Source organism: Pelodiscus sinensis, chromosome 10 (assembly GCF_052426305.1).
Source record: "Pelodiscus sinensis isolate ZL-2025 chromosome 10, ASM5242630v1, whole genome shotgun sequence".
Taxonomy (NCBI): Eukaryota; Metazoa; Chordata; order Testudines; family Trionychidae; genus Pelodiscus; species Pelodiscus sinensis.
The window spans coordinates 7,128,644-7,156,154 of NC_143061.1; the positions used below are offsets into that span (position 1 = coordinate 7,128,644).

At 52.2% G+C, this 27,511-nt stretch overlaps 1 protein-coding gene across 1 annotated transcript in view; it reads left to right on the plus strand.

Moving 5' to 3' along the window:
• The first annotated feature begins 485 nt into the window (after nucleotides 1-485).
• Nucleotides 486-27,511, plus strand: part of DVL3 (dishevelled segment polarity protein 3) — a 55,221-nt gene continuing 28,195 nt past the window's right edge. Inside the window, exon 1 of the mRNA XM_075938116.2 lies at nucleotides 486-829. Coding sequence (XP_075794231.1) covers nucleotides 663-829 — 167 coding nt within the window. The 5' untranslated portion in view covers nucleotides 486-662. The remainder of the gene's footprint in view (nucleotides 830-27,511) is intronic.

Consider the following 27,511-nt stretch of genomic DNA (forward strand, 5'->3'; position numbering starts at 1 on the left):
TGTGGGGGGGCGGGGGGGTTACAGGGAGGCTGTGTGGGGGGGCTGGGGGGTTACAGGGAGGCTCTGTGGGGGCTGTAGGTGGGGGAGGTGGGGGGCTGTGGGGGGGTCTGTGGGGGGGGGGGCTGGGGGGTTACAGGGAGGCTGTGTGGGGGGGCTGGGGGGGTTAGGGAGGTGGGGGGGGCTGTAGGGAGGTGGGGGGGCTGGGGGGTTACAGGGAGGCTCTGTGGGGGGGCTGTAGGGAGGTGGGGGAGGCTGGGGGGTTGGGGGGCTGTGGGGGGGGTCTGTGGGGGGGGGGGCTGGAGGGTTACAGGGAGGCGCTGTGGGGGGGCTGTAGGGAGGTGGGGGGCGGGGGGGGGGGGCTCTGTGGGGGGGCGGGGGGTTACAGGCAGGCTCTGTGGGGGGGCTGTGGAGAGCCCGGGAAGGTCTGTGGAGGCGGGGGAGTTGGGGGGGCTCCGTGTCTACAGCCGCGCCGCCGTGAGGGGCTAGGCCGGGCCGCGCCGCGCTCGCTGCCCAGCGAAGCCCCCGGGGCCGCGGCCGGCGGGGCGGAGCCGGAGCTTGCGCCGTGAGCCGGGCGGCGCTGGGACCCGGAGAACAAGGGCCGGGGGGCGCCGCCAGAGGCCGGGCCGGGTCGGGTCGGGTCGGGTCGGGCCCGCGCGGGCGCCATGGCGGCGGCCGAGACGAAGATCATCTACCACCTGGACGAGCAGGAGACGCCCTACCTGGTGAAGCTGCCGATCCCGGCCGAGCGGGTCACCCTGGGCGACTTCAAGGGCCTCCTCAACCGGCCCAACTACAAGTTCTACTTCAAGTCTATGGACGATGACTTCGGGTGAGCGGGGCCCCTCCCGCCCCGGGGTGCCCGGCCCCCCCCCCGGCCCATCCCGGCGTGGGCTCGGCCCCTTTCCCCCCGCATCCTCAGGGTGTGCCTGCCCCCGCCCGCCCCGGAGTGTTCCCCCAATATCCCCCCTTGGGGTGTGCTTGGGCACCCCCCCAGCCGCCTAATCCCATCCCTGGCGTGTGCTGGGGGGGGCAAGCACCCCCTCAGTTCCCCCCCCAGGCCACCCCCCCAGGTTGTGCTTGGAGGTGGCAGTTTGGGGATGACACTCCCCAGCAGTGTTCCCTGTAATCTGGGTGCTTGGGCAGCTGCCCAGGGGAGACTCCGATGCCACTGCTGGCTAGCAGCACACCCACCGCTGGCAGCAGATAGCACCGCATGTGTCTACTGGTGGGGCACATCTGCACATGCCTCAGTGCCCGTAACAACATTTATTCTGCTCATAGATGGAAAAAAATTAGAGGGAACAGTGCTCCCTACCTCCATCCCCAGGTTGGTGGTTGGACAACACCCCTTCCCACCTTGCCTGTATCCCGTTTCTGGGGTGTATGTGGCTGGAACACCCGTCTCCAGTTTCTCCTCAGTCCTGTACTGGGGTGGGAATGCCTGTTCCATCTCCATTGTGTGCGCTTATTTAAGGGAGCATTTGAACTCTTTTAATGACGGAAGTCATCAGTGCTTCTTAAAAAGCCATTCAGATGGGACTCTCATCGTCCAAATCCATTCTCGAGAGATTCTAGGACCCTCAAACCTTATATCTGGGTTAGAAGGTTGGGGGATTTGTTCCTCCTTTCCTTCTCTCATTTTGGGGCTCCATAGACTACTTTTTCTGACACTTCCCCAACAAAATCTACATTTCTTTAAGGAACTACCAGCCATGTAGAAACTTTCTTAATTTTTCTATGGAGCCCCTGATCCTTTCTTCTCCAACTGAACAGTAACACCCCCTTCACGCCATTCTGTCATCTCCTTGCATCTCTTTTTTAGTCTCTGGTGGACATCCCAGTTCTGTCCAGGGAGCCCTGCTCTTCCTCTCTTGTAGAGCACCTACTTGGCACAGAGTTGCAGGGCCTGACTTGCTTCGTTTGTTTTCCTCACAGGATTCACCATTTGCACTAGAACTTGTGAGGGTGCAACTAGGGGTTACAAGTGGCCTGTAGTTTCATACTCCTCCTAGCCAAAGACAGCCTCAGGCCATGACCTTGTTAGAGCTCATAAATTAAACAGGGATGGGCCTGGTTACTGCTTGTATGAGAGACTTTCAGATAATTCTGAGTGCTGCATAAAGCAGTGTGTGGGAGTCATTAGGGCTGTGGTGTGTAACCAATTCTGAACTAGCCACATTCATCCAGCCAAATAGTCACATTCAACTGGCCAAATAGGCACATATGGCTAGTATGTTGGACATCACGGTGTTAAGGGGTATGTTCTTCACTGAGTCAGTTTTGACCTAGATGCCCCAAGCTGGTGTTAGGTCTGGAGATGATAGCATTTAGATTAGAGTTAGAACCAATGTAGAGGCTGTTCATGATCATGAAAGATTCCTGGCACTTCTCAAATGAGTTGGTATTACCTTTTATCCAAATTCCAGTTAAGTACCTTTTCCTGCCATCATTCCCTCTGGAATTGTAGTTGTTTGCACTACATATTCTGTGCCTAAACTACTGTATCCCATTGTTGGGTACTGTTCAATGGCTGTTGCATTTCCATGGTGAGTGAAATTAATTCTCTGTGCGTGTTGTTTGTAAAGAAATACTTTGGGGTCCTTTGAAACATTTCTCTCGAAATGAATTTAAATTTTTGACTGCAACACTTCCTTAGAGGTGGAAAAGTGTCTGCATTTGTCAATAAGGTATAGTACTGTAATATATAGTAATGTCTCAGGTTGTAGCCAGGGGTCTGGTGGAAGCTGCAGGGACCCGTGTTAGGTCTGGTCTTATTTCATAGCTTCACTAATGATCCAGAAGAAGAGGCATATGGCAGATTAGTGAAATTTGCAGATGAAGCAAAACAGGGAGGAGCTGCAGATACTAGAGAAATGATATGGAGAGACCCAGACCCATGACTACGCTACACAACTTTTAGCGACAAGATTGTTTCAACACACCCAACATAACAAAAGAACGGCTATACTGGGTCAGACCAAAGGTCTGTCTAGCAACACCCCTGTTGCTAACAGCCGCTATGTGTAAATGCTGTTTGTTGGCACTTTTGCTGACAAAATACTCTAGCTCCAAAGAACTAGCAAAACTTTTTTGATTGGGAGAGATGCTAAGCACCTATGAATGACAAAAGTTCTATTGATCAATTGCAAGTGTAGACAAAGCCTCAGAGAAACTAGGAATGGGCTGAAAATAATAAAACAAGGATCAGTTTGGACAAATGCAGCTTATTCAGTGGGAGAGGAGAATAACCCTAAACCTGGATTTTCTTTAGGTGGAAGAAATGTGGGGTGGAGGGGAGAGCCTGGGGGGATGGGCAGCAAATCATACAGGAATCTGGAGTGTGATACAGGGTAAAAAAACCTGGTCATTGTGGTTTTGTCTTAGTGCCATGTATTTCTGTGTTGCTGAATAAGTCATCTTACTCTGGGGCTGTAGATGAAGAGGCCTCCTGTTTTGGAGCAGAGAGGAGAGAGTCCTTCTCTTTCTCTGACTCTGGGGAGAACCCATCTGGAATGTTGCGTTTAGTTCTGGGTACCTGCTTATTCTGAGAAGGGCAAGGAGTATGATCTCCAGGCTGGAGGGAGACAGTAAGGCTTTTTGTCTGCATACTATGCAGCTTTTAGTGATAAAACTCAGGCAGTGTAGTGGCTCTTTGTCAGCTCTTTTGCCAAAAAAAATACTTCCACCCCCAATGAGTGCTGTTTGCATTGTTGACAGGAGAGTGCTTCTGCTGACAAAACGCCATTCACATGGGCATTTGCAGCTGCAAAACTTTTGTATTTTGGGGGAGAGGGTTTTAATACCCCTCAATGACAAAAGTTTGTGATTTTAATTGCTAGTATAGACAGAGCCTAAGACTGATCCGGCTATGAACTTGTCTCCAAGGTAGTGATATAAAATACCAGTTAAAATGTTAACCAGATAAACGTTATGTTTAACCGGTCAACCAGACCAGCAGGCTACTCCAGCTTATCTGGGCCTGTCGCGCCACAGGTTGCTCCAGCCAGGCCAAGCCTGCCACACTGCCAGCAGGGGATGCTGTGGCCGGGTGAGAGTCCCAGCCAGGTGCCACGTACTCAGTAAGACAGGTAAGACAATGCTTACCAGGTAACCCGTTAACTCTCTTCATCCCTACTCCAAGGAAGGGATGCGGGCCCTATCACTTCAGATGTTTTAGTAATGTCTCAGTGGTGTAGAAGAGAGAATATTTTCAGTTGACCCATGGGGAGGTAGGCTGGCAGGAACCTACTGGGGTATTGTGTCTCCTTGAATGGAGGGAGAGATCATAATGATTTGTAGAATAACAAGGGCACTTAATCTCTGTGTGGTTCAGAGAGAGAGGTGGTATTCATGTCCACTTATTAGCCTTTGCCAATCAATCTGCCGCTTTCCCCCAGATTGCCTCTTCCCTCAGCACCTTCATTGAGGAACGTGGCTGCTGTGGATTGAGTCTCCTGGGCAGGCCTTGTTCTGACTGTGGGAGAACTTCTAGAAACTTCTCTATGGTGACAAACCCTTTATGAGGTAGAGGGAATGTTGGAGCCTCGAGGTTCAGTGGCAGCCTTGAAACCAGAAAGGGGAAGCCTCCAGCTAGGGTGAGCCTTGTGCATTGGCCCCAGCTCTTGGGAGGCAAAACTCCTAGGGAATTGCACTTAGTTCGCTGCATGTTCTCTATCAGGGATGGATGGATTTCATCTATCTCCCCCCCCGCCCAAGTAGGATTTACCTGCTAATACAGGCCTGACAAGTTCCCCTTCCCAAGCCTGGTCACTTGTCCGTGTTTCTTCCCTTTGTCCGGGCAGGACAGCTCTGGCATGGTTTTCCCTTGGATTTTCCACGTTCCAAGGCAACAGTGTAGCCACTGCCTTAAGACATGGCTTCACCACAGGCACTACGACAGCGCAGACACAGCAGCATGGACACTTACTCCTGCGATGTATGAGGTTTTTCCATCACTGTAGGTAATCCACCTTTCTGAGCATCGGTAGGTAGGCATTGATCTGATTGGGTCTACACTGGGTCAGGGCAGCGCAGCTGTAGTGCTCAGGAGTGTGAACTTTTCACTCCCCTGAGCAAGTACAAACACCAGCCTAACATTTAACTGGAGACTAGTCCTTAGTGAGTGGATTTCCCTTTATTTTGTTAACATCTGTTTGCGCTGAGTATCAGGATTGCAATGAGGCTGTATCAGTGTTTACATCTCATTGAAAATCTGAACCAGGATTCTCCTTGTTGGGTTAGGATTGCAGGGTCGATCAGCAGCTAACGCAGGGTACCCAGCCTTGGAATATGAATACCAGAATGCTATTTTCTGTGGGGAGAAAAGAAACCCAGGAGTAATTAATCTCACAAATGTGGATGCAGGGAGGGTTAAATGGTGAGGTCGCAACTTTTCTTAAACTAGTCCTCATGGGGAAATGTATTCATTACTCACCCAGAGAGCAGGAGTTTTGCTACCTGACTGAGATGCAACTGCAACAAATAGCGGTCAAACCATGTCTGAGTCTGGTGGTTGATAGTATTGATCTAGTCTGATAACCATGCTCTGGAGTCCCCTTGGTCAGTCACTTAATTGCTCCATGCCTCAGTTTCTCATCTGTAAACCAGCAATTGTACTTTCCTCTAGGGATGTTAAATTTAGATTAACTGGCTAATCAAATAGTCGATGCAATTTGCATTGACTATTCGATTAGTCGATAAGGGTGCTTCCGCCTTTGAAGTGTAACAAAGCGCTGCAGGGAGCACGGGGCCAGCAGGGAATTCAAGCAGTCCCCTGCTGCCCGTGCTCCCTGCGGTGTTTCAAAGCGACTCAGAATCACCAACTGACCCGGGGCTCCATGTGGCGCTGCCGCTTTGAAATGCTCCGGGGATCCCGGCGTCAGGCTCCATGTGGCGTTTCAAAGTGGCAGCACCACATGGGAGCCCTAGGTAATCAGGGAAGTCCTCCGCTGACCCGGGCTCCACACGGTGCTGCCGCTTTGAAACGCCACATGCAGCCCAGGCCAGCTGTCCAGGCTGCATGCGGCGTTTCAAAGCAGCAGCACCAGTTGGAGCCTGGAGGCTGCCACTTTGAAGCACCCCCTTCCCTCCCCCGTACTTGCTGCCTCTTTCTGATAGAGGCAGCCAGTGGGAGGGGTGGAGAAGCAACTAGTCCCCTAGCATGTCAACTAGTCATTTACACCCCTACTTTCCTCTAACTCTTTGTCTTTCTCTTGCGATCCTTAGGCAGGTACTCTTACTTGTGTACGTGTGTTTGTGCAGTGCTTAACACAATGGGCTTTGAACTCTGTTGTTAGTTGTTAAAAACTTTAAAAAATAAGGGTACCCAGGCAAGGATGCTGCACACAGCACACGTCTTGAAGCCCCATTGTAGCTTGTGTGATTATTCAGAAAGATATGGATCTCAGCAATGTGTAAAAAGGCTCCCTCGAGTTTTCATAGTGATATGGTGTCTAGTTTTGTGCGTCATGAATACAGATCTCTGCAGACTGTGCTATGCGATGGTTAAACTAAAGATGCAGTTTAAAGCCATTTTAATTTAACTGGAGCAACTCTTTGTGGGTGCTCTCTCAAATCAATTTAAACCAGGTTTTTATTAATTTAGGTGGCACCTACCTACACTTCTCCTCCCTAAATCCATGACTGCCTGAATCCCCCTTACTCTGTTCCTTTTTTTTCTCATAACTCCTCTTATGCTTAAGGAAGTGGCTGGTCTGAACGACTGATTGTTTTGCTTGTCTCCATTGTATCCTGCCAGCTCTTCTATTCCATTCTGGTCTTTGAATTTCCGTGATCTCCTCTCTGTAAGACAACCCAACCTCTGTATCCCCTTTTGCTGCATCACTTAAGGGACACAAATGATTTGGGGTGGATGATGAGGTGCATCTGCTGCTTCTCCCACTGATTTTTGCTCCCCTCCCCTTTGCATTCAGGATTTGGTTCCAATTTTAACCTCCAAACAATGGTGAGTGATTTCCAGGTCTTAGCTGGCAAGTGAAAATTGGTATCCCACTATTCACCAGCCTGGTAACTAATCCAGGACTGTTTAATTATCACTCAGCTTTCCAAAGCTGGATTCAAGGCTGAGATTAGGAGAACTTTCTGGAGACAGAACAAAGCAGGCCCTGCTGGAATTCCCAGCTCGTGGGTCAGACGCTGTTGGTATTTGGCGACCTCATCTCGCACACATGTGCATGGGGAAATGTGTTGATGTCTGCTGAGAGGATGATTGATTTATTTTTATTGTGGGATCTTTCTGATATCAGTGCCAGGAGCCTCTGCCTTTCTGGCTGAGAGCATTTGGAGACAAGGACGGGATCCTAAACGTAATAAGCAGTGTCAATCCGTAAGAAGTGGTAAGCTGCCTCAGAGCGTGCCAGCCCTTTGGAGCCTGCGATGATATTTTCTTGTGTGCGTAACTTTCATGTTTGCACAAGGCTCTTGGCTGCCTCCCATAGGTGCTGCTGTCACTCAGACTGGATTGCATGGGGATGGCATAGGGAGAGAGCATCTCTTGACAATCTAAGTGAGCTCACAAGGCTTGGAAAGTCTTGTATGACTTTGTTTGTTTATTTCCCTTGTCTTAAGAAAAGTCATGGTAAGTGGCTGTCCATGAATAGCTTCTGAGCAAGCCTTCTCCTCTCCTTGCCCTCCAGTCAGTGACCTGGTTAAGAGGTAGGGCGTATACTGTTGCCTGCCATTCAGGAGCTGAGCATAATTCTGTTATTAAGTCTTTCCTAAGCAGTTAAATTCCTTAATTGAGGAGAAAAGTGGCTCATTCCCTGGGTGTCTCCCAAAATGCAGCTGCAAAGATAGGATGGGCTAGAGCTGTAGTTGAATTGTAGATGCCTCTCGTGTTGGGTACTCTGTGTAGTTCTGTAGGGCAATTAGATTGAAATCCTTGTGAGAAAGCACCTGCTCCTAGGACAGAACTGATGTGGTTGGCTAATGCCCAGCAGCTAGATGAGCCCTCCTCCAACCAGGTTACTCCTTTCTGGTCAACATGATAAGCATTAGAGACCAGTTCCCAGTACACTGTCTATTGCTGGCTCTCCGGCTTAGCAGAGAAAGCCCAAAGGTAATCAGGTGGGATGAAGTTGCCTGAGTTGGGGCTAATTGTTATCCGAAATGTTTCTTGGGTGGCTGAACGCTGGGCTCTGCACCCACTGACTGGCTGCCCTTCCTGCCTTGAATCTGCCGAACCGGTGGCTGGGGAATGCCAAACACTCCCTGCTCTTCTGGTAGCAAGTTATCACAACATTCTCCCTAGTGAGAGGTGGCACATAGCCATGACTAGGATCAACTCCAGTGTCTGTTGCAGGAGTCTTTTCCCAAGTTGCAGGGGGAGGCAGAGCAAGGGCACCAGGGCTGGGGTGTGACAGGTATGTGTGAAGAGAGCAAGCTGCTGATACTCTCACACTGTATGTGCCTCTCATGTAGTACCCTCCTATTCAAACCCAGCTATTAGACTTCATAGGTGTCCAGCCCTGTCTGCATTGTGGTTGGCACCATGTTTGATGGCATCCGTGCTCTGGCTTCTTTACCAGAAAGAGATGTTGTGGAAATCATGCTAGTCAAATTGTAGCACAGTTTGACTAACGTGACTTTCAGAACACCTCTCCCTGGCAAAGAAGCCAGAGCATGGATGCCATCAAACATGATAGTTGCTAATATGGTGCCAGTAGTAGGTCGAGGACTGTCAGACACTGGGTCACCTTGCTCTAGGGTGACCAGCAGGGTGCGAAGGAACAGGAAATAAATTTTGGGACCTCAAACGTTGCAAATCACAACTGCTATTTTCTAGCCATCATTAGGTGCAGCTGAGCTGAGTTCTAGCTGGTTTGGTCTGGCATTTGGTCTGTGATCATGGCCAAACATAGCCTGAGTCTCTGCCTGAGCTGCCTGCTCTTGGCTGTTAATGCCATGTTTTCAAGCATGTTCTGCTGGATTTAACCTTTTAACCCTTGTGTAAACATGGCCCTACATGCTTGTTTCCCTGACTTGCTGTATGCTGTCCATCACAAGGTTTTGTTTCGTTATGGTGTGGCAAAGTGGGCATTTTTGGTAAATTTTTGTAAACCCGAAGGCTACGGCTTGGGGAAAAGCCGGAAAAAAGCGTCTAGACTGGCGCGATCATCCGGAATAAAGCCCTTTTCCGGAGGATCTCTTATTCCTACTTTGAAGCCGGAAAAAAAGCGGCGGCCATGTTTATTTAAATCCCGCGGGGGATATTTAAATCCCCTGCGGATTTCCCTATTCTGAAGTTGGAAATTAACATGCCTCTTCCGGAGAAGGGGCCAATGTAGACGTAGCCGAAGTGTGTTTCAGCTTCTCCTGTATTTCGCATGGCTGCCCAGTGATGGAGGAAAAGGGGCTGTTTGCTCTCAGTGCACGCTGAGAGAGACGTGGTTGGGAATGTCTTGTCTGAGCTTGAACAGGTCCTTAAAAAGGACAGGCTGAGGTTGACCCATATCAGTGGGAGACCTAAGAAGAGCATGGCAAATCTGATCATCAGGACCTTGACACCACTGGCCACTGATGCCCAGAGAGGAAGGGGTTTCCCCACCTCTCAGCTGGGAGGCTGAGCAAACCCAGCAGCTCCAGAACAAAGAACTGGGAAGGTGTCAGGTGGGGGATCAGAGTTGGTTGTTGGAAGGAGTCAGGGCGGTTGACAGGGAGAGAGACAGAGCCTGAACATGGAGTTTGTTACAGCTCATCTGAGTTCTGGGCTAACTAGAATGGGCTTGGACAGTGTTTTAGCCATTAGTTCTTGGTGCTCCCCTAAGGACTTGCTGGGCTGCGTCTGGCTGACTCATAAATCCGATTGTTCTGACAGTGCTGTGAGAGTGTCACTGCAAATACTGGGTGAGGAAGGGCAGACAAGTCTGGCCTCCCCAGACCAGAGACAGAGCCCTTGAGAATTTGGCATGTCAAAGGGCTTCCTCCAAGAGACTGTTCCAAAGCTGAAGGCATAGCACAATCCTGTGGATCTGTGACATACAGCTGTGCCAGAAAGGGTGTTTTCTGTACTCCACAGTAAATTGGCTTCAGTCCCTGACTCCATTTTCTGAGCTCAGTGGTCTGCCAGTGGCTTTCAGTGACAGCAGGGTTGAGTGCTCAAAGTGAAGGAAAGAGGCCTCATGCACGTAGCAGCCTGGCAGCGAACATGCGAGGCTTGTGGGGGGCTATATCTCTGGCTTCTGTGGTCAGGACAGTGAGTGCCCTCCCCCTGTGCTCACTGGGAGAATATGAGACTGTTGGTTTTCTGGTTTACTTTTGCCTCTTGTCTAATTAGTGAGCTAATGATGACAGTATGGCAGCCATTGTTGGGTTTTCTGATTTCTATTTAAAATAAATGTTGGAGAGTTTCAATCTGAACTTGGCTAAGTGCCATTCCACACAGGGCCCGTCCTCCCTCTGTAGCCTGGCTGCATTTCAGTGGTGTCTGTGGGTGGTACCGCTTGGGGCATTGTCTGTTTTCCATTTGTCCGGCGTCATGAAGGGAATGGGATTGCCACTGGCAAGATAACCAATGCTGTTGAGAAGCTCTAGGAAAGGAGCAAGTTGGTTGGCTTTCCTTCGTGGCTAATCTTTTGTTGGTTGCTCTCCTCAAGCTTAGCTCCCAGACACATGGTTTGTTTGCCCCAGGATTCCTCACCCGCTCCTCTCACCAGGTAGCTCTGTGGTTTTTCTCTTTGCAGTGATTGTTGTCATAGATTGTTGTAGGGGCTGTATTGTCATGCTGGTGCAGAGAACTGGCTAATGTCCATCTCTGATGAGGGCTCATCCCACAGGCAGTAGCTACCTGATGTCTCTAGGGAGGGCGTTGTGCCAGAACTCTGCTGTGCAAACACAAGCGAGCTTCTGCTCAGGCCTGCAGGCCCCAGGAGACTGACAGGAACATACAGGGCTGAGCTGCCATTCTGACCCAGAGTTGGCTTGAAGTGTGGAAGCGCCTGTGCTTGGTATAGCTCAGCCAGGAGGGCAAGGGGGTGCCTCTGTGTGGGTACCCCTGCAGCTCCAGCTAGACACTCGTGCTTGGTTTGGTTTCCATCTTCCTCACAAAAACCAACCCCTTGCTAGGCAGTCAGGCCGTCGTAGGCCTTTCCCTTTAGCTCTGCAGAGCACATCCTTAATGCTCCTTGTATCCTTCTGAGGCTCCGATGAGGTAGATTGGAGGCAGCTTCTTGTGTAGCTATTGGGGGTTGGTGGGAGGGACTATGCAGTAGGGATATAAAGGACTAGTCGACTATCTGATAAGCAAATGCTTATTGGATAGTTGATAGGGTAGTCAACTAGTTGCCTCCTCCCCCGCTTGCTGCCTCTATTAAATAGAGGCAGCAAGAGGGGGAAGAAGGAGGTTCTTAAAAGCAGCAGCGCCGCATGGAGCCCGGGGTCAGCTGCTCCATGTGGCGCTGCCACTTCGAATGCCGTGGGGGAGCCCGGCATCAGGCTCCCTGCCGCATTTCAAAGCAGCAGCGCCGCGTGGAGCCCAGGATCAGCTGGGGACTCCTCATCTGACTCCAGGCTCCGTGTGGCGCTGACGCTTTGAAATGCCGGGCAGAGCCCAGGATCAGTTGGGGACTCCCTGCTGGGCCTGAGCTCCACGTGGCGTGCAAGCTTTGAAATGCCTTTCAAAGGCGGAATGTGGAAGTGCTTATCAACTAGTCGAGTAGTCGATGTCATTTTCATTGACTACTCTACTAGCAAATTAATTGCTACTTAATATCCCTACGATGCAGACTCCCTACTGCAGCTGATGGAATGTTTCAGTTCATGCAGGGGATGCTCCTGGAATGGGAGAATCAGTTCCATCCTGCTGATCCTTTACCACCCCTACCCCTCAGCTAGCCTTGGAGGTTTATGCAGGATGTGGCCAAGAGAACACAGTGGTGTCCTGGCTTCGGGTATTGCTTTTACTCGACTCTCTCTGAAAGCCCTGGCAGGACAGCTGGGCTTGGGTGAGTTTGGTTTGCAGAAGGCTGTGGAAGTTGCTGATGTGGACACTGCCTGTGTGTTGCCCGGTCATCTGTGCTCCCTAGATGCTGTCTGGGCTGTGTGCAGGCTTTATCTGATGGGATGCCAGCCACGTGGTTTTTCCTATTGATTCCCTCCTCTTTCCCCTCCAACCCTTTTGTTTGTTAGTTGGAGTTTGCTTCCCTGACCTTTGCTATCTGGCTGGTGGTTTTCTGGGGTATTTGTTGCGGGGTGGTTCTGGCTGTCACATCATGTGATCCCAGCCATCACGGCTTATAGTTCAGGTGAAAAACGTGAGTGCCATCATTTCCTCCAGAGGCATGGTGGGGGTCAGATAAGACATTGTTGGAAGCTATTAATGGTACAGTTTTCAAATCAATTCCCCCAATTGGGCAGTTGGAGGCAGATCTGGTTCTGTCACGTTGGGCCCATCTCTCAGCTATTTTGGCTCCATAGCAAACCCTTCCAGTCCCTCTGGCCATGCCTACAGGAGAGGTCCCATTTAGGGATGTGAAGTGTTAACCAGTAAGCCTCACCCTTAAGGGAGCTAGCAAGGGCTGCCAGCTCTGCTCCCTGGGGGAGGCTTTTCTGCATGCTCTGCAGCGGCCCCCCGGAAGTGGCGTTGGCAAGGGCTGCCTGCTCTGCTCCCATGGGGAAGTTTGCTCATGCAGTGAAGCCGCCCCTCCAGAAGTGGGGCCGACAAGGCTGCCAGCCCTGCTTTTGGGGAGACTTTGCTGTGGACTCTGCAGCCAGTTCCCTGGGAGCAGGCTGGCAGTGCCTGTTGGCCTCGCCCCCAGGGTGGGCTGGGCCAGCCTTATCATGGACAGAGACTGCTCTTGTTGGCTGGGGCAGCCCCTGCCTGCAGTGGACCCCACGGGGCTGGAGCAGACTCTGCCCAGGTTTGGTGAGGAGCTGCTCCGTCCCCTATTTGTTAATAGAACCAGCAGGCAAGACTCACCGGTTAACCTTTTACATCCCCATTCCAGTATGCTTTGTACTGTCAACAAACCCTGCCTGGTACAACTCTCAGGTTAAGCAGACAAGACCTTTCGTAACACGCAGGGGAGACAATGGCATTAAGGATATTAAGGACTAGTCGACAAGCAAATCCTTATCAGATAGTCGAATCGACTAGTTGATTCCCCCCACCCTTTGCTGCCTCTATCAGATACTTCAAAGTGGGGTACTTCAAAGGGTCAGTGCTGCATGGAGCCCTTACCCAGTATCCATGCAACGCTCCGCTTTGAAACACCAAGGGGGCGTTTCAAAGGGGCAGCGCCACACAGACGATCCCCAGCTCAGCTGTGCAGCGCTGCCTCATTCAAACACTACCACAGCGTTTCAAAGCAGTGGCACCGCTTGGAGACCAGGCTCAGCTGGGGACTCCCCAGCTGATCCCAGGCTCCACGTGGCATTTCAAAGTGGTAGTACAGCATGGAGCCTGGGGTCAGCGGGAGACTCTGAGTTCCCCGCTGACCCCAGGCTGCATGAGGGCACTTCTGCTTTGAAATGCGGACTCTTGTACATTTCAAAGCTGGCACACTGTGTGCAGCCTGAAGTCAGCAGACTTCCTGCTGGCCCTGGCTGCGCTGGAGTTCCGCAGTCGTCCTTTGAAATGTACAAGAACCCCAGCGGGGCTCTTGTACATTTCAAAGGAGGAATGCGGAAGTGTCTATCGAGTAGTCAATGGAAATTCCAATGGAAGATGCCAATTAGGGATGTTAACGAATGATTAATTCCATCGACTACTCGACTAAATTAATCGTTAGTTAACATCCCTAATTGGCATCTTTGAGAGCTTCCTTCCTGCTGCTTTGAGGCTCTTGGTCTGGCTTTTCTCTCTCTCCAGCCTTGTGCTGTTCTGACTGTGATAATTACAATGGGCCAGTACAGCTAGGAACTAAGGTTCTCTGGTAGCCTTAGCAGGCCCAGAGTTGGAGCTGGGCTCTTCTCCCCTGGGACCACTGGGCTCCCAGTTGTATGAGCAGTATTATTTGGCTGTGGAACAATTGTGATTTCGTATCAGTTATTTTTTAGATGGGTGGGGGAGACAATTCTCTAGGACTGACTGCCCCATCCCGGATCCAATCTCCAGGGCAGTGGAGCAGCATTCAGTCGGTGTATCATACCGGTTGGGCTGTGAAAAGATTGTCCCCTCTCTGCTCATCTTGCTGGCCAAGATACAAGTACAAATACAATGAATTCCTGTAATAATGACTGAACTGGCAGAAAAGAATCAGGGTTGTTGGTCCTGATGTTACAGAGTCCAAATAAGCTTTAGACCCCTTAGAGAGAATAGGCTTCCTCATGCCCCCAAGGTAGGGACATTGGCTCCTTCATAGAGAGCAGCTGCTAAAAGCAGCCCTGTCTGGGAAAGGCTTTCCTCTCAGCTGACTTCTGGATCTGCCCTTAGAGTGGTGAGAGGCACTTCTGCTGGATGACCTCCTTCTTTGCTGCCAGCTGTCTCAGTGGCTCCTGGTGAGTGCTGGGTGTGAATGAGGCAGGCAGTGTTTGGGTCTCTCACTTCTCTGATGCCCAGCATCTGCTGCCTTACATACTAGTCTACCTCAGAGTTGAATCTATAAGGGCGAGTCAAACAGGAGTGCATTCTGGAAGCTGTGGCACAGGCTTGGATTACAATGGAGAGGGCATTTATGCTAAAAGCATAGGTGCAAGAGTTGGGTGCCCTGGATTTTGTTCTTGGTGTTGCTACCAGCGCTGAGAATTTGGGCAAGACGCTTCCCTTTTGTGTGCTTTAGAGTCCCCCTCTGTAATATTGAGGTATTACTGACCTATTTTATTGAGCTAGAGATTAGCATTTGGAAAGTGCTTTAAGATCCTTGGCTAGGATGTGCTGAAAAAGCTCAAGTCTTATTCTAGCCTCCTGAGGGTGAATTCCAGAGGGATTTATTGTACAGACGGGCTCCTCCTCCATTATTACCAATGTGGTTGTCCTGAGGACTTCACTAGAATTTCTGGTGACCCCTTGTGATGTGTCAGCTGTAACTCCAGCCCCTTTGGGCTCTGTAGTGAGCCTCAGGCATTGAAGTGAGAGCTCAGAAGCTAGCAATGAAAAATGCCTGTGGGTGTGAGATCAGCCGGGCTTTGCCTTCTCTAGGGAAAAAAAAAAGTTTTATTTTTATCATTAGAGTTTACCTCTGCCTGTTAACACATGTTAAAACGACAGCTGCTCTGTCCATAACTTTACTCTGTTTGTTGCTGTCATGCTCTCTATGTAATGAAAGAGGTGCCAGGACTCAATTAATATTTTTACTTTCATAACTGATGTGGCAACCATCAGTGCTGGGGCTATGAACTGCCAGGCCTAGAAGTGTCGGGGCTAAGCCCTGCTGCAGATTAAACACTGGTTATTGTTAGCAAAACACTTTTTCTTTAGTGTGGAGGTCCTCCCAGTCTGGCTTGCAGACACTGGGGCAGTTTTATTCTCTAAAACATTTTTTCTAGGCTTTGTCCCAGTCTAATTTTAAGTGTCTGAAGCAGTTGGACTCCCACCTCCTTTCTAGGAAAATGATTTCCTCAGGCAGGTTTCTCTCATGACAAGAGATCTTGCTGATAGCCTATGTTATTCCTTTTCTTAGTAATATCCTTTCCCCCTAACTACGCTCCACTGCCTTCCCCTGGATAGCTTTTGGTTTCTAGGAGGATAATAGCAAGTCAATGTACCGTTAACTCAGGAAGCCTGTGGGTAATCCATACGTGGGCAAACCACACTGCTTGCTATTGGGGATTCTCACACTGTTAGGTGCATGAAAGTCTCCTCCCGAACATAGAGTGAACCCTGCAGGGCAGCTTGTGGTCTATCCTTTTGTTTTCTTTGCACAGTGTCTGAGTCATTAAATACAAAATATTGCAATAAGTATGACTTTAGTACTTATGGGGTCTCCAGTTTAGTACTTATGGGGTCTCCAGTTTGGTGGCAAAGCTTTGAGAGTGCAGAGGTCATTAGGCTGTAGGGATGTTAAAATGCGTTTAATCAAGTAAATGTGAAAATGTCAGCAGTTACATGTAGAGGGGAGGTCAAGCCGGTGCCACATGTATACCTGCTCCCCTTTCCCCCATGCTGCTGCCTCTGATACAGAGGCAGCAGTACAGGAGAGGAAAGGGGTAATGTGTGTGGCAGGCAGCTTCCCAGGAGCAGGTGTGGCCAGCAGTTGCGTGTAACGGTGAAGGTTAACTGTGTACACAGTTACACTTTCATATCACTATTAGGTTGTTAGTAATTTTGGTAGCTAACTCATCCTTGTGTACTTATATCTTTCTAAAGCAACCTCTCTACTCCCACAAATGAAATCAGACTAGACCAGTATATGTCTTCATTGTAGTGTGGTAGTGGGACTTACATTATATAGATCAGGAGGGGGAAATCATTTTTGAATGGGAGCTGCTTCAAAACATTTTTAATTGGTTGAAGGCTGCCCCTGAAGGGGCTTGGTCTCGGACGGAAGGGGCTGGCCTTTAAAAAGCAGGAATTGAAAGGGCTTGCGCCTCCCCTGTGTCTCCCAGGCATCACGTTAGTGAGGGATGGGAGCTGCAAGCCCTTTCAGTTCCTATTATTTAAAGGGCTCGGTGCTCCCGACCTCACTGCTAGTGCGTTGCCTGGGAGCCAGGGACACTAGAACCCTTTCAACTGCTTCTATTTAAAGGGCTTCTATTTAAAGCCCCCTTCTGTGGGGCTGTTGCCTGACAGCCACGGGGAAGGCGCAAGTCCTTTAAATAGAAGCAGTTAAAAGGGCTTGCGTGTCTCCAGCTCCCAGGCAACGCGCTAGGGGGCGGGGCCTGGAACTGCCGCGTGGGCCAAATCCGGCCCGCTGTGAGGCTTTTGCCCACCCCTGCTTTAGATATTTGTTCAGATACACATAGCTGTTTCCCCACAGGACCCCCTTAGATACGATTTTTCATGTTAGCTGGAGCCCATAGGTGGATTATTTTGGAATGCCAATAGGATTTTGTGCGGCTGGAGCTTCTCTCCCCCGACCAAGAATCAATGTGTGTATGTCTTTTTATGCACAGATATAGTTAATCTGGGCCCTTTTGAATATTCTAGACCACTAGTTCACACAGCCCTCCAGGTAGCCAATGCCTTGGGCTGAACTAGGTATGGAGAAGTTGCCTGCTGCTTGTGTGTTCTTCAATGAGTTCTGGAATTTGCATGCAACGGAGTTGAGATGTGCACAGTAGTCACGTGCCTGTGTTACGTGTTCCCATGTGGATCTCCCAGTGACTTAGGTGGGGGTCAAGGAGAGACATTCCATGCAAATGGTGTATTCATGCTTTGGTACGACTCAGAGTGAGGAAATTGGAAATCACCTAATATCTTTGCCCATGCTGCTGATAGCCTGGGGCAGAAAATAGATTTGTTGCCAAACATAATGATCATCTATGGACTACTCTGAAGTGGGGCTGGAAAAGGTTTAACTAGCTGCTAGTGCACTTTTCAACACAGCTACCAAAATCAGTGTTCTGTTGTTTATACGTGGAAGAGCTGCTCCTTGGGTAGCAGCAGGGCAGATCCTACCACCTTCCACTGTGTCTTCACCTTGCTCTGGAGCAATCTCCGCCAGATGGGCCCTGGCAACCACGATTTGCTGAGGCTGTCAAGAGGAGGTCCAATTGGTGCCATTTGTAACTGTGATTCAAGAGAAGCATAGAAGCCGAAGCAGAATGACTTGAATTTTGAGAACAGCCTGTTGAAAGGGGTAGGGCAGCTGGGACTTTTCCTCTCCTGCCCATTTGGCTAGGCGGCTGCTTGGAACAATATGACATTTCCTTGGTGGAGTGGTTGGTTGACTCTGGTCAGTGTTAGTTTTGTTCTGTGACTTGCTTGCTCTCTGGTTGAATGCCTGTGCATCCTCTTTGTTAATAGGTAGAATCAGAGCATCTTGCTTTCTCTCCTCATTCTTGCAGTTGCCAGAACCAGTGTCATCTTTTGTTGCACTTCCCTGAACCCTCAGGCCTGGTGTTTGCATGACACTGGGGGTCGTGCAGAGAGCAGTACCAAACCAAGACGTTTTGATTTGCCTGGAAAATAATCTTTGTTATGGTGGCCCCGCTAAACGGCCATGCCTGTCCGACAGTAGGAGCATTTCTGTAGTGCTGGGCTTTGCCTCTGAGAAGAGCCTAAGAAATGGTTAGATTTGTCTAGAGCAGGGGTGGGGAACTTTTTTGGGTCAGGGGCCACTGACCCACCGAAAAATCAGTCGGGGGCCACACATAGGTGAGAAACAAAACAAAACAAAAAAAACCCAACACGTCACTGATGTGGCCCCCGACTGAGAAGCAGAAAGACGCTCCCTGCATTCCCCTCACACACCAGTGCCTAGAGGGACCCAGGCTAGAAGATTTTTGTGGGCTTCCCTAGGCTCTGGGTGAGGCCTAAAACGAGGTGTTCAGTGTGTGGGAGGGAGCTGCCAGGAAGCAGGCTTCGGATGTGGGGTCTGGGCAGGAGGGAGGGTGCAGGAGTAGGTTGGGCGTTGGTGGGTCTGGGAAGTTGGTAGGGTGCAGGAGCAGAGTGGCAGTGCAGGGTCTAGGCAGGAAGATGGGTACAGGAGTGGGCTGGGGTAAGGGGTCTGCCCAGGAGATAGGGTACAGGAGCAAAGCAGGGGTGATGGGCCTGGGCTGGATGGGGGTGCAGGGTTGGAGTGCCAACACTGGCTCCCTAATCCTGGGGGCGAGCCTCAGGGGCCAGATCCAAGGAAGCCCAGGCCTTAGATTCCTCACTCTTGGTCTAGAGTATAAAATGCTGTTAAGATCTGTCCCATTCTGTATTCTTTCTGGGAATTGCTTGCAACTTCCTCTGAAACATCTCTACTGGCCGCTGGTAGAGACAGGAGACCAGGTTCGCTGGGCTGATCTGTCAGTTCCTATACTCCCTGCCACCTCCCATTGTAGACAGGTATATTTCTGTAACTGCCTCCTTGCTGGTTGATCCTTCCACCTGCTTTGCTTTGGTTGCTTTTCTCTAATGCTTTCCGGTTTGCTAACATTTGTGTGGTAGTGAGGTAGGCACGCTATACTAGATGTGTGATTTCCTGCTTCCCAGCTTTCCCTAGAGCAGAGAAGTTTCCCAGTGATTGCTCCAGCTATGTTTGGAAATAGATTTTTAAGCTGGGTCTTGCTGTCCTCCCCTGCATTTGAGGCCTATAGGGAACTGGTTTAACTTCTCAACCTCCCTTCCCACAAAAGGCATGCTGGGAGGTAAGAGTCCAGGATCCATGACTAGCCAGGTGTTCCTCAAGCCGTCATCTGCAGCTGTCCTGGCCCCAGTTTTGGAAACATTACCCATCCACTTTGCGTAGTTCCTTCTGTCATTGACAGGGGCTAATGCTTTGTCATTCTATAAAATGGGTGGGCAATAATTTTTGAATGGGGGGCCACTTTCACAAATTTTGGAAGTGGCCGTGGGCCGACCCGGAAGGGGCGGGGTTGAGAGCTACCCTGCTGGGAGCTTTGTTTGTCCTTGGGTCCCTGCTCCCAGACTTCTGGCCAATGGAAGGGACCTAGAGCAGAGGGGAGGATGCTGGGGGCTAGCCTCCTCCCAGAGTTGTCTGGGATGGAGGCTTAGATTTCATATAACAGGGCTCGCAGCTCCTGGCCCCCATTGCTAACCTGTTGCCTGGCAGCTGCCCGGCGGGCACAAGCCCTTTGAATAGAAGCAGTTGAAAAGGCTCGTGTCTCTGGCTCCCTAGCAACACACTAGAGGTGCTGGGAGCTGCGAGCCCTTTTAAGTGCTTCTATTTAAAGGACTTGTGGCTTAGCAGCCGTGGGGAAGGAAGGCACGGGGTGAGCCCTTTAAACAGACGCAGTTAGAAGGGCTCGCTCCCCTCTCCTGCTCCAAGGCAATGTGTTAAGGGGCGGGGCCTGGAACTGCCTCGCAGGCTGGAACAAAGCCCTAGGTGGGCCGGATCTGGCCCACCCCTGCTATAAAAGGAGGTGAATTGGGGCTTGCTTTTGATTGTCCTCTTGGCTTTGCAGAGGCTGGCTGCCTGGCACAGAGTGACATGGTCGGGAGAGAGGTTGCTGTTGATACTCCCACAGGTCATCTAGAGACTAGGGACACAAAATCCTGGTTAGTTAGCTAACTGCCAGACCCTTCCCCATTTGCACAGCAGCTGCCACTGCCTGTTCCCGACCCCCGCTCAGGGCTAGAGCAGCCTTCCCCCCACTTGGCAGGCCACAGGCAGGGGGCTGCTCCCAGATGCCGGTTAACTGGTTACCCCTTCACCTCTCTACTGGAGATTTTGAGAGCCTGGGGGGTAAGGATGTTAAGGGGTAAGGATGTTAATTGCATAGTCAATACAATTTGTATGAGCTACAAGATTAGTCAATAAGGGGAGGAGCTCTGCAGAGCCACAGTGGGGGTAGCTCCTGGAACTGATGCGAACTGAGACTGAGCAGTCCCAGATTGCGCTGGCTCTGGAACAGCTTCGGCTTTGCCTTTTAAATGTAGTAAGAGCTGCTTGGTCCCAGACTGGCACCAGCCAGGTTTGTTCGGTTCTGGCTTGCGCCGGGTCCAGCAGCCCCTTTTTGCAGTGGCCTGGGCTGGCTGCAGGGAGAGGATGCTGTAGCAGCAGACCCTGTCCATGGCCAGCCCAGGCCACCACGGACAGAGGATGCTTTGTGGCAGTAGACTCTGTCCATGGGGTGGGGGGGGGGCAGGCAGGGGAGCTTCCTGCTGGGACCCACTAACAGGGGCTTTTACTCTGGCTCCCCCCAGCACCGACAGCAAGAAGGGGGTAAGCAAGTTGTTGAGTACTCAACTTGACTACCCCATAAGCTTAGACGTAGGACTCTGCCTCTCCCCACAGCTGCTCCTCTCAGTCCTTCCTGGGCATTTCACTGGAAGTGGGGGGAGGATGGAGAAGGGCCATAGCCGCTGATCTGAAGGTGTTTGGGAAAGAGCCCGTGTGAAATTCTTGTGCTAGGCCAAGAAACATGACTTTGTCTGTTGGATGCTGCTCCAAAGGAAATAGTCATCCAGGCCCAAGAACGAAGCTTTGTGGTTGCTCCCATGTAAGGAAGCAGCACTGGCTTCTGCTCCCTGTAGGAAGCAGAGGTGCCTCATCAGCGCATGCATGGCTGGGCTGAGCTGGGCAATGGCAAGCACCCTACAGGGAGTCATCCTCACCCTGGCCTCAGAGGCATATGGGTAGAACTCCAGCCTCCCACTGCTCTCACTTTACAAGCCCCTCTGGCCAGCTGCACTGTGTGAGGCCATGGAGGCAGATGCTACTGGAATCTTCTGACCTAGCGTTGACTAGAAAGGTTGTGCCTTCCTCACCCTGACCTCTCCAGATTAGGTACTCTTGCACGTTGGTTGGGGCAGGGAGAGGGTACTTTGCGATGGTTGGTAACATGAGGCCAGGGCAATTTTGGGACCCTCCCACTCGCCCTCTGGGAAAGACCTGTTGTTAAACACAAACCCATTGTTCACATGGTGGGGGGAATAAATCCAGTGAAGTTTCACCCTTCTCCCAACAAATATCTGCCCGGGACTTGTACGTGATTGGCAGTGTCTGCCTTGTTTTGTGCCTTACCAGCTCTGCTTTGCGAGGAGGCAGCACCACGGACTGGGCCAGGAATATGGCCTGAGAGTGAAGGGGCTGTGCAGGGATGGGCCTGTTGTGCAGAGAGGCCAGAAGGGAGGGGGGGCCTGTTGAGCAAATTGTTTTGTGGTGACTTTTGTTCCCCAGGTGTGGAGGTTGAGCTGCTTAGATCCCCCTTCTCCCTCCTCGCCTCTCCCTGCTCTCCCGCTGTGTTGATGCTTTTCCAGGAATGAGCTGTTCTGCTAACCCAGCACATTCCACTGCATCAGCATTTTTTTGGCAGGAGATTTTCCTGCTGTTAAGAAAGAGCTGGGGCTGGCTGGGCTCCTCTCCTCCAAAGGCCAAGGAAGGAGAGTCTTGTCCTGCTGGCTGCACATGCAGGGGCGCGCTGGTGGTCTCATCCCTGCCTGCCCAGCTGCCATGCTGGCTGTGGAGGGGGTCTCCCATGCCTTTGTTGAAGTATCAATCCTTGCTTTGATGTTTTCCTTGTTTGTCACTAACTCCCGTGGGGTCCCAGGCCCTGCAGGTGAGAAGTTCCATTCGCAGGCAGCCTGGACAAGGGTGACTTATCAGTAGTGCTGCAGAGATTCCACAGAGAGCTCATTAACAAGCTACTAAATAAGAGGATGAAGTACCCGGGGATTTGTTGTAACCACTGGGTTAGCTCCTGCCATTGGCCTAGTAGACCTTTCCTTTCTGACTGCCTAGTCCCTGCTTTTTTCCCCCAGCATTCCAGTGCGAGCCAAGCTCTATTCTATTTGACATCACATCGAGCTGGTAATTCTTGTTTGATAGTTGGTACGTTGGGGAGTTTCTCTTCTCTTCTGTCAGCAAGTGTTACTTGCAAGGGGAGTTTGACACCCGGATGCTTCAGTGATGGGTGCTGCATTGTGGGCCAGGCCCTGTTATCTTTTCCTGCCATCCCTCACCATTAAGATGAACCCTAAAAGCTATCTTTGGATTGTGCTTAGCCCACCCTGCTATACATCCATCTCCTGTCAGCTGCAGCATCTGAGCCAGTTTTCCCTTAGCATGAGCCCAGCTTTCAGCCCTGAGCGTGTTGCTATGTCTGCTGGCCTGCCTGGGGTTTCCGGAATGTTTGTCTGTGGGGTATTTTGTCCCAATGCCCTTGATTCACTTCCCAAGGGTGGTCCCTTTTGGATTATCTGCTACCCTCATGGTTGACCCTGTGGACCAGCTCATTCTGCCCCAATGAGCTGAAGGTGCTTGGATACAGGAGTGGGGAAATGGGTTTATTTTTAGTTGGGGTGTTTCCTTTGACCTCAGCCAGAGGGAATGAAAGTGGCTTTGAACCTTCAGAGGCCTGGAGAACGGCTCCTTTGATGGCTTCTCTAAACATTGTTGTGGAGGTTGGAGGCCTGCGGTGTCTGCTGGGAGAGCAAATTAATTAATGTGGAAATGCATCTGTGTCTCCTGCGGTTCTCTCCTCAGCTTCCTGTGTCAGTTCAGACAGGCAGGTCTGTGGAGCTTCTTTGCACGACAGCTCCTACAGCCAGACTGGCAGCTCGCAAAGATCCAGGTGGCCACTGCAGGTCTTCGGCTTAATTTGATTTCTGGGTCTTGTGCTTGGTTTAGTTTAATCTTGGTGCCAGACAGGCCTCGGAGGTCAATTTGATTATTTCCAAATCCTGTTTCTTCCAGATCCCTGGGCTTGATCAATACTAATTCCTGGGTAGGGTGGGGTGGGGTGTCCTCTTCATTGAGCACAAATCCAACTGGAGTTGAATGGCTTTACCAGCTCTGGGACATAAGACCTGAGTCAGTTTCTTTTCCAATCCTTGAAACAGCTTCTTGAAAGCCTGAGTGTATGCGTATAAAGCAGCGAAATCCCAACAGGAACCATCTATCACTAACCAGGACCCTTTACACAACATGCAGTATATGAATAGGTGCCTTGACAAGCCCTCGTGACTGCAGTGATGTGGAGCACACCAAAGGAGATTGTTAGCAAGGAACTATAAAGAACCTGCCCATGGGTGGCAAAAGAACAGCGAATGACCAAAGCTTCGTTGAAGTGAGTGTGTTCAGCCTCTTGGGCTGGGTTGAATGTCATGTCCCCTTCACCTGTTCTCAGTTTGAAGGAGTCATGTCCCTGAGTGGCTTTGCTGGGGGGAAAAAATCCTGCATGACTGAGTCCTTTGATTCCAAAGTCAAAAGGAACCATTGTGATCACCTGTATAAAACAGGCCATAGAACTTCTCCACAGTTGTTCCTTATTAATACAACATTGTAGGCCAGCAGGCCTTCCGGAGGGGTTCCTCCGCCTCTGGGCCCGTGGGCGGCCAGTCCGCCCCACTGCACAGCCACTTAAAATAGTCCCCAAATCAACAGTCCCACTAGTCCAACTCCCAGCCTTAGGTCAGGTCGGGGCGAGAGGCAAATAGTTCAGGCACCCGGCCTTGCTTCAGGTCCAGGCCAATATAAAGAGTCTGATACCATTTGAGGCCTGGCCCAGGTTAGGGCGAGGCAACAAGCAAACAACCCAAGTATCAGTTCATCAGGCCCGAGGTCTCTCTCAGGAGGGGCAATAAACCCTTAGTTCAGAGGGCCTTGACCATGGTTCGGGGGGGCTGACAAGTAGCAGTTTCCAGGCCTGGCCTTGATTCAGGCAGGGTGGCAAACCCAGGTCAGTTCAGGCACCTGGCCTGGTTCAGGGCGGGGCCACAGGGAGTCCCTCAGTTTACCCAAGAGTTTAGAAGGCCCAGCCTTGGTTCAGGCAGGGCAATCAAGCAACCTTGACAGGCCGGCGGTTCAGAGAGCCCAGGCCCTAGGGCAGGGCGGGGCAGCACACAAACAGTTCACCAGTTCAGGAGGCCTGGCCTGTATCAGGCAGGGCAATGAAGTCCTTACTTAGGAAGGCCCTGGCCCAGGGATGGGCAGCAAACAGACAGTTCACAGTTTAGCAGTTCAAAGCGAGGAGGGGGCAGCCCCTGGTTCAGGGCGTGGCCACAAACACACTACAGGTTTGGGGGTCTCTTTGATCAGGAGGGGTGCAGGCAGTTCGCCTGCAGTGGTGGTGAGGGGGAGACTGCCACCCACTCCACTCCGCCCCAGCCCAGGATGCAGAAGAGCAGCTGCTGCTGGCTCAGCAGGGGCTCCAGCCCGCAACGCACTGGCCTAGGGCCTTTACCAGCCCATGCTCTCCCTTGGTCCACTTCCTTTCTCCCCCTCAGCAGGTACCTGAGTCTCGGGCAGGTCCCACGGGAAGTCAAGGAAAGTCTCCTCTGGCCGGAGTCCCGGCAGCCCAATCCAGGCTTCAGCTGCTTGCAGGTCTTGGGGCTTCAGCTGGTCCTCAGGGTCCCTGGGTTCTGGCAGGTTCTCCGGATCTGTCTCCCTTGGAGGCCCAGCCCATGCCCCAGTCTCCCCAGCAGGGAACACTGGGCAGGCCTTGGCTTCCTCTGGGTCAGAGGGTAGGCCTGTGGGAGGGCCCAACTAGGTCTCTGCCTCCCAGGCAGGGAGTTCGTCATGAGCCTCTGGCCAGCCACCACCCTGCCCAGCCACCACCCGTCTGCGGAGGCCGCAGCTGCTGGACCTGCTCCCCCTGGACACTGCTGTTGCTGCTGCTATTCACCACCACCAGCTGCTGCTGTTGCCTGAGGGTGGCGGCGTGAGGGTGGGGCTGCTGGCCTGCCCCCCCCCCCACTCCAGAGGGAGAGGAAGAAGACCCCACCACCACCAGCACCCATCACCTGGGATCCCCCGCCTCAGCTGGCCGCTGCTCGCCTGCTGCTGAAGCTGCACCACCTGCGCCCCGTCTGGGGAGCGAAGAGAAGAAGGCATCACCACCTGGACTTGTGGAGGGGGCTTTCAAAGACTGAGCTTTTTTTCCATCTGTGCTCCTGGGGTGGTGGTAAGTTGAACTGCTGAGAGGGGGCTGAGGGAGGGGCACAGAGCCCCCCCCCCCCAGTCCAGCTGTCCCCTCTTCCTCCTGCCACCACCCCCAACGCCCCTTCCACCACCCTTCAACACCTGGACTTTCTCTTCACTCCTCGATGGGGCTGCTGCTCCACTTGGGACTGTGCTGCTGCAGCAGTGGGCGAGGTTGAGCCCCCACAAGTGCTTCCCACCTCCTCGGACTTGGCCCCCCTCCCTCAGCTACATTTGGCTGGGGGGCCCCCTCTTACCTCTGCTCACCCTACCCTATCTCAGCAGCTTGCCTCCTTCTCCACCGCCTGCCCCGCCAGCCCAGTTTGTTTTCCCTCCCTCCCTAAAGTCGCTCACCCACCATACCCAGCCCCAGGCTGTGTCTAGACAACACCTATCTGTCAACAGAGAGATGTAGAGTAGGCATGTCACAATTGCTAATGAAGCAGGGATTTAAATATCCCGCGCTTCATTAGCATAAACATGGCCACCGCTTTTTTTCGAAACGGAGCTTTTTTTTTAAAAAAAAGGCAGTCTAGACGTGGATCTGTTGAAAATAAACCCTTTTTCGACAGATCCTGTAAACCCCCCACAACCACCCTTGCATCCCACTGTTCTTGCCACCCCCGCAAGGGCTGCCTCGTTCCCGCTATCTGCGGGTGGCCCTCTGGGGATGGTATTCGTATCCCCAGTCCCATAGGGGCTGCCTCGTTCCCTCCGCTGCCCCCTCCCTCGCTGGAGTTGGGGATGGATATTGCGATGCTGTCACTTTTGGCGCCGCGCTGGGGATCGGATCCCTGTCTGCTGTCTCCGTGGCCCGCGAGGTCCGTCCCGGGGCCCAGATGGAAGAAAAGCCTGGTACCCCCTCAGCACTGGGGGCCGAGCTCCGCCAATTCCTCACGGACACCCACGGGGCCAAGGGAAAGGTGGAGCTGGCCCTTCAGCATTGGGGGAATTTCAATTCCATCCTGGGGGCCACGACGGCCCTTTTGCAGGAGGGGAGAGAGACCAAGAGGCAGGACATTGTGGCCTACAGGCGGACCCACAAATTCCACGATGCTCTCCTCGCCTTCGGGTCGGGGTGCGGCCTGTTGTGGGGCCTGCGGGAGGCCAACGGTCACCCTGCCCGTGAGGATCCACCCCAGCCCTCCTCATGAAGTACACCATCATCACGACGTTAAATGCCCGGGGCTGTAGGGAGGGTCTCCGCAGGAGCCGGGTGCTCTCCTTCCTTCAGGAGGGGAGGTACTGGGTGGTTTTTCTGCAGGAGACCGACACAACTCCAGCCGTTGAGGCTGGCTGGTGGCTGGAGTGGGAGGATGGGGTGCATTTTAGCCACCTCAGCGCTCATGTTGCTGGGGTGGTCACCCTGTTCTCCCCTGCCCTACGGTCCGAGGTGCTGGGGGTTGCCGAAGTTGTCCTGGGCTGCCTGCTGCCTGTCCAGGCCCATGTGGAGGGGCTGACGTTGAACTTGATCAACGCCTATGCCCCGAACGCGGGCCCGGACCAGGTCACCTTTTATCAGCAGGTGGTCACCTTCCTCGGCACCTTGAATCCTCGCGAATGCTTGGTCCTGGGTGGGGATTCAATACCACTCTTGGGGACCAGGACCGTGTAGGAGTTGAGAACTGCCAGGCTGCAGCAGGCGTCCTTAGGGAGATCATGGACCATCACTCCCTGGTGGACGTCTGGCGAGACCACCACGCAGATGACACCACCACCTTCACCTGTGTCCGGGTGGGGGACGATCGGTAGAGCCACTCCCAGTTGGACTGTGTCTATTTATCTCGGTTCCATTTGGCATGAGCCCACTCCTCCAGCATCCGGCTGGCTCCATTCATGGACCACCATTTGGTGGCTGTGAAAGCCCCTCTCAGTTCAGAGAGGCTGGAGCTGGCCTATTGGCATTTTAATAATAGCTTGCTGAAGGACGTGGGCTTCGTGGCGTCCTTTTGGGAGTTCTGGCTGGTTTGGCGGGGGCAGTGGCTCGTCTTTCCCTCTGCGCAGTAATGGTGGAACGTGGGAAAGGTGTGCGCCCGCCTCTTCTGCCACAACTACTCCCAGGGTGCCAGCTGGCAGAGGGATGT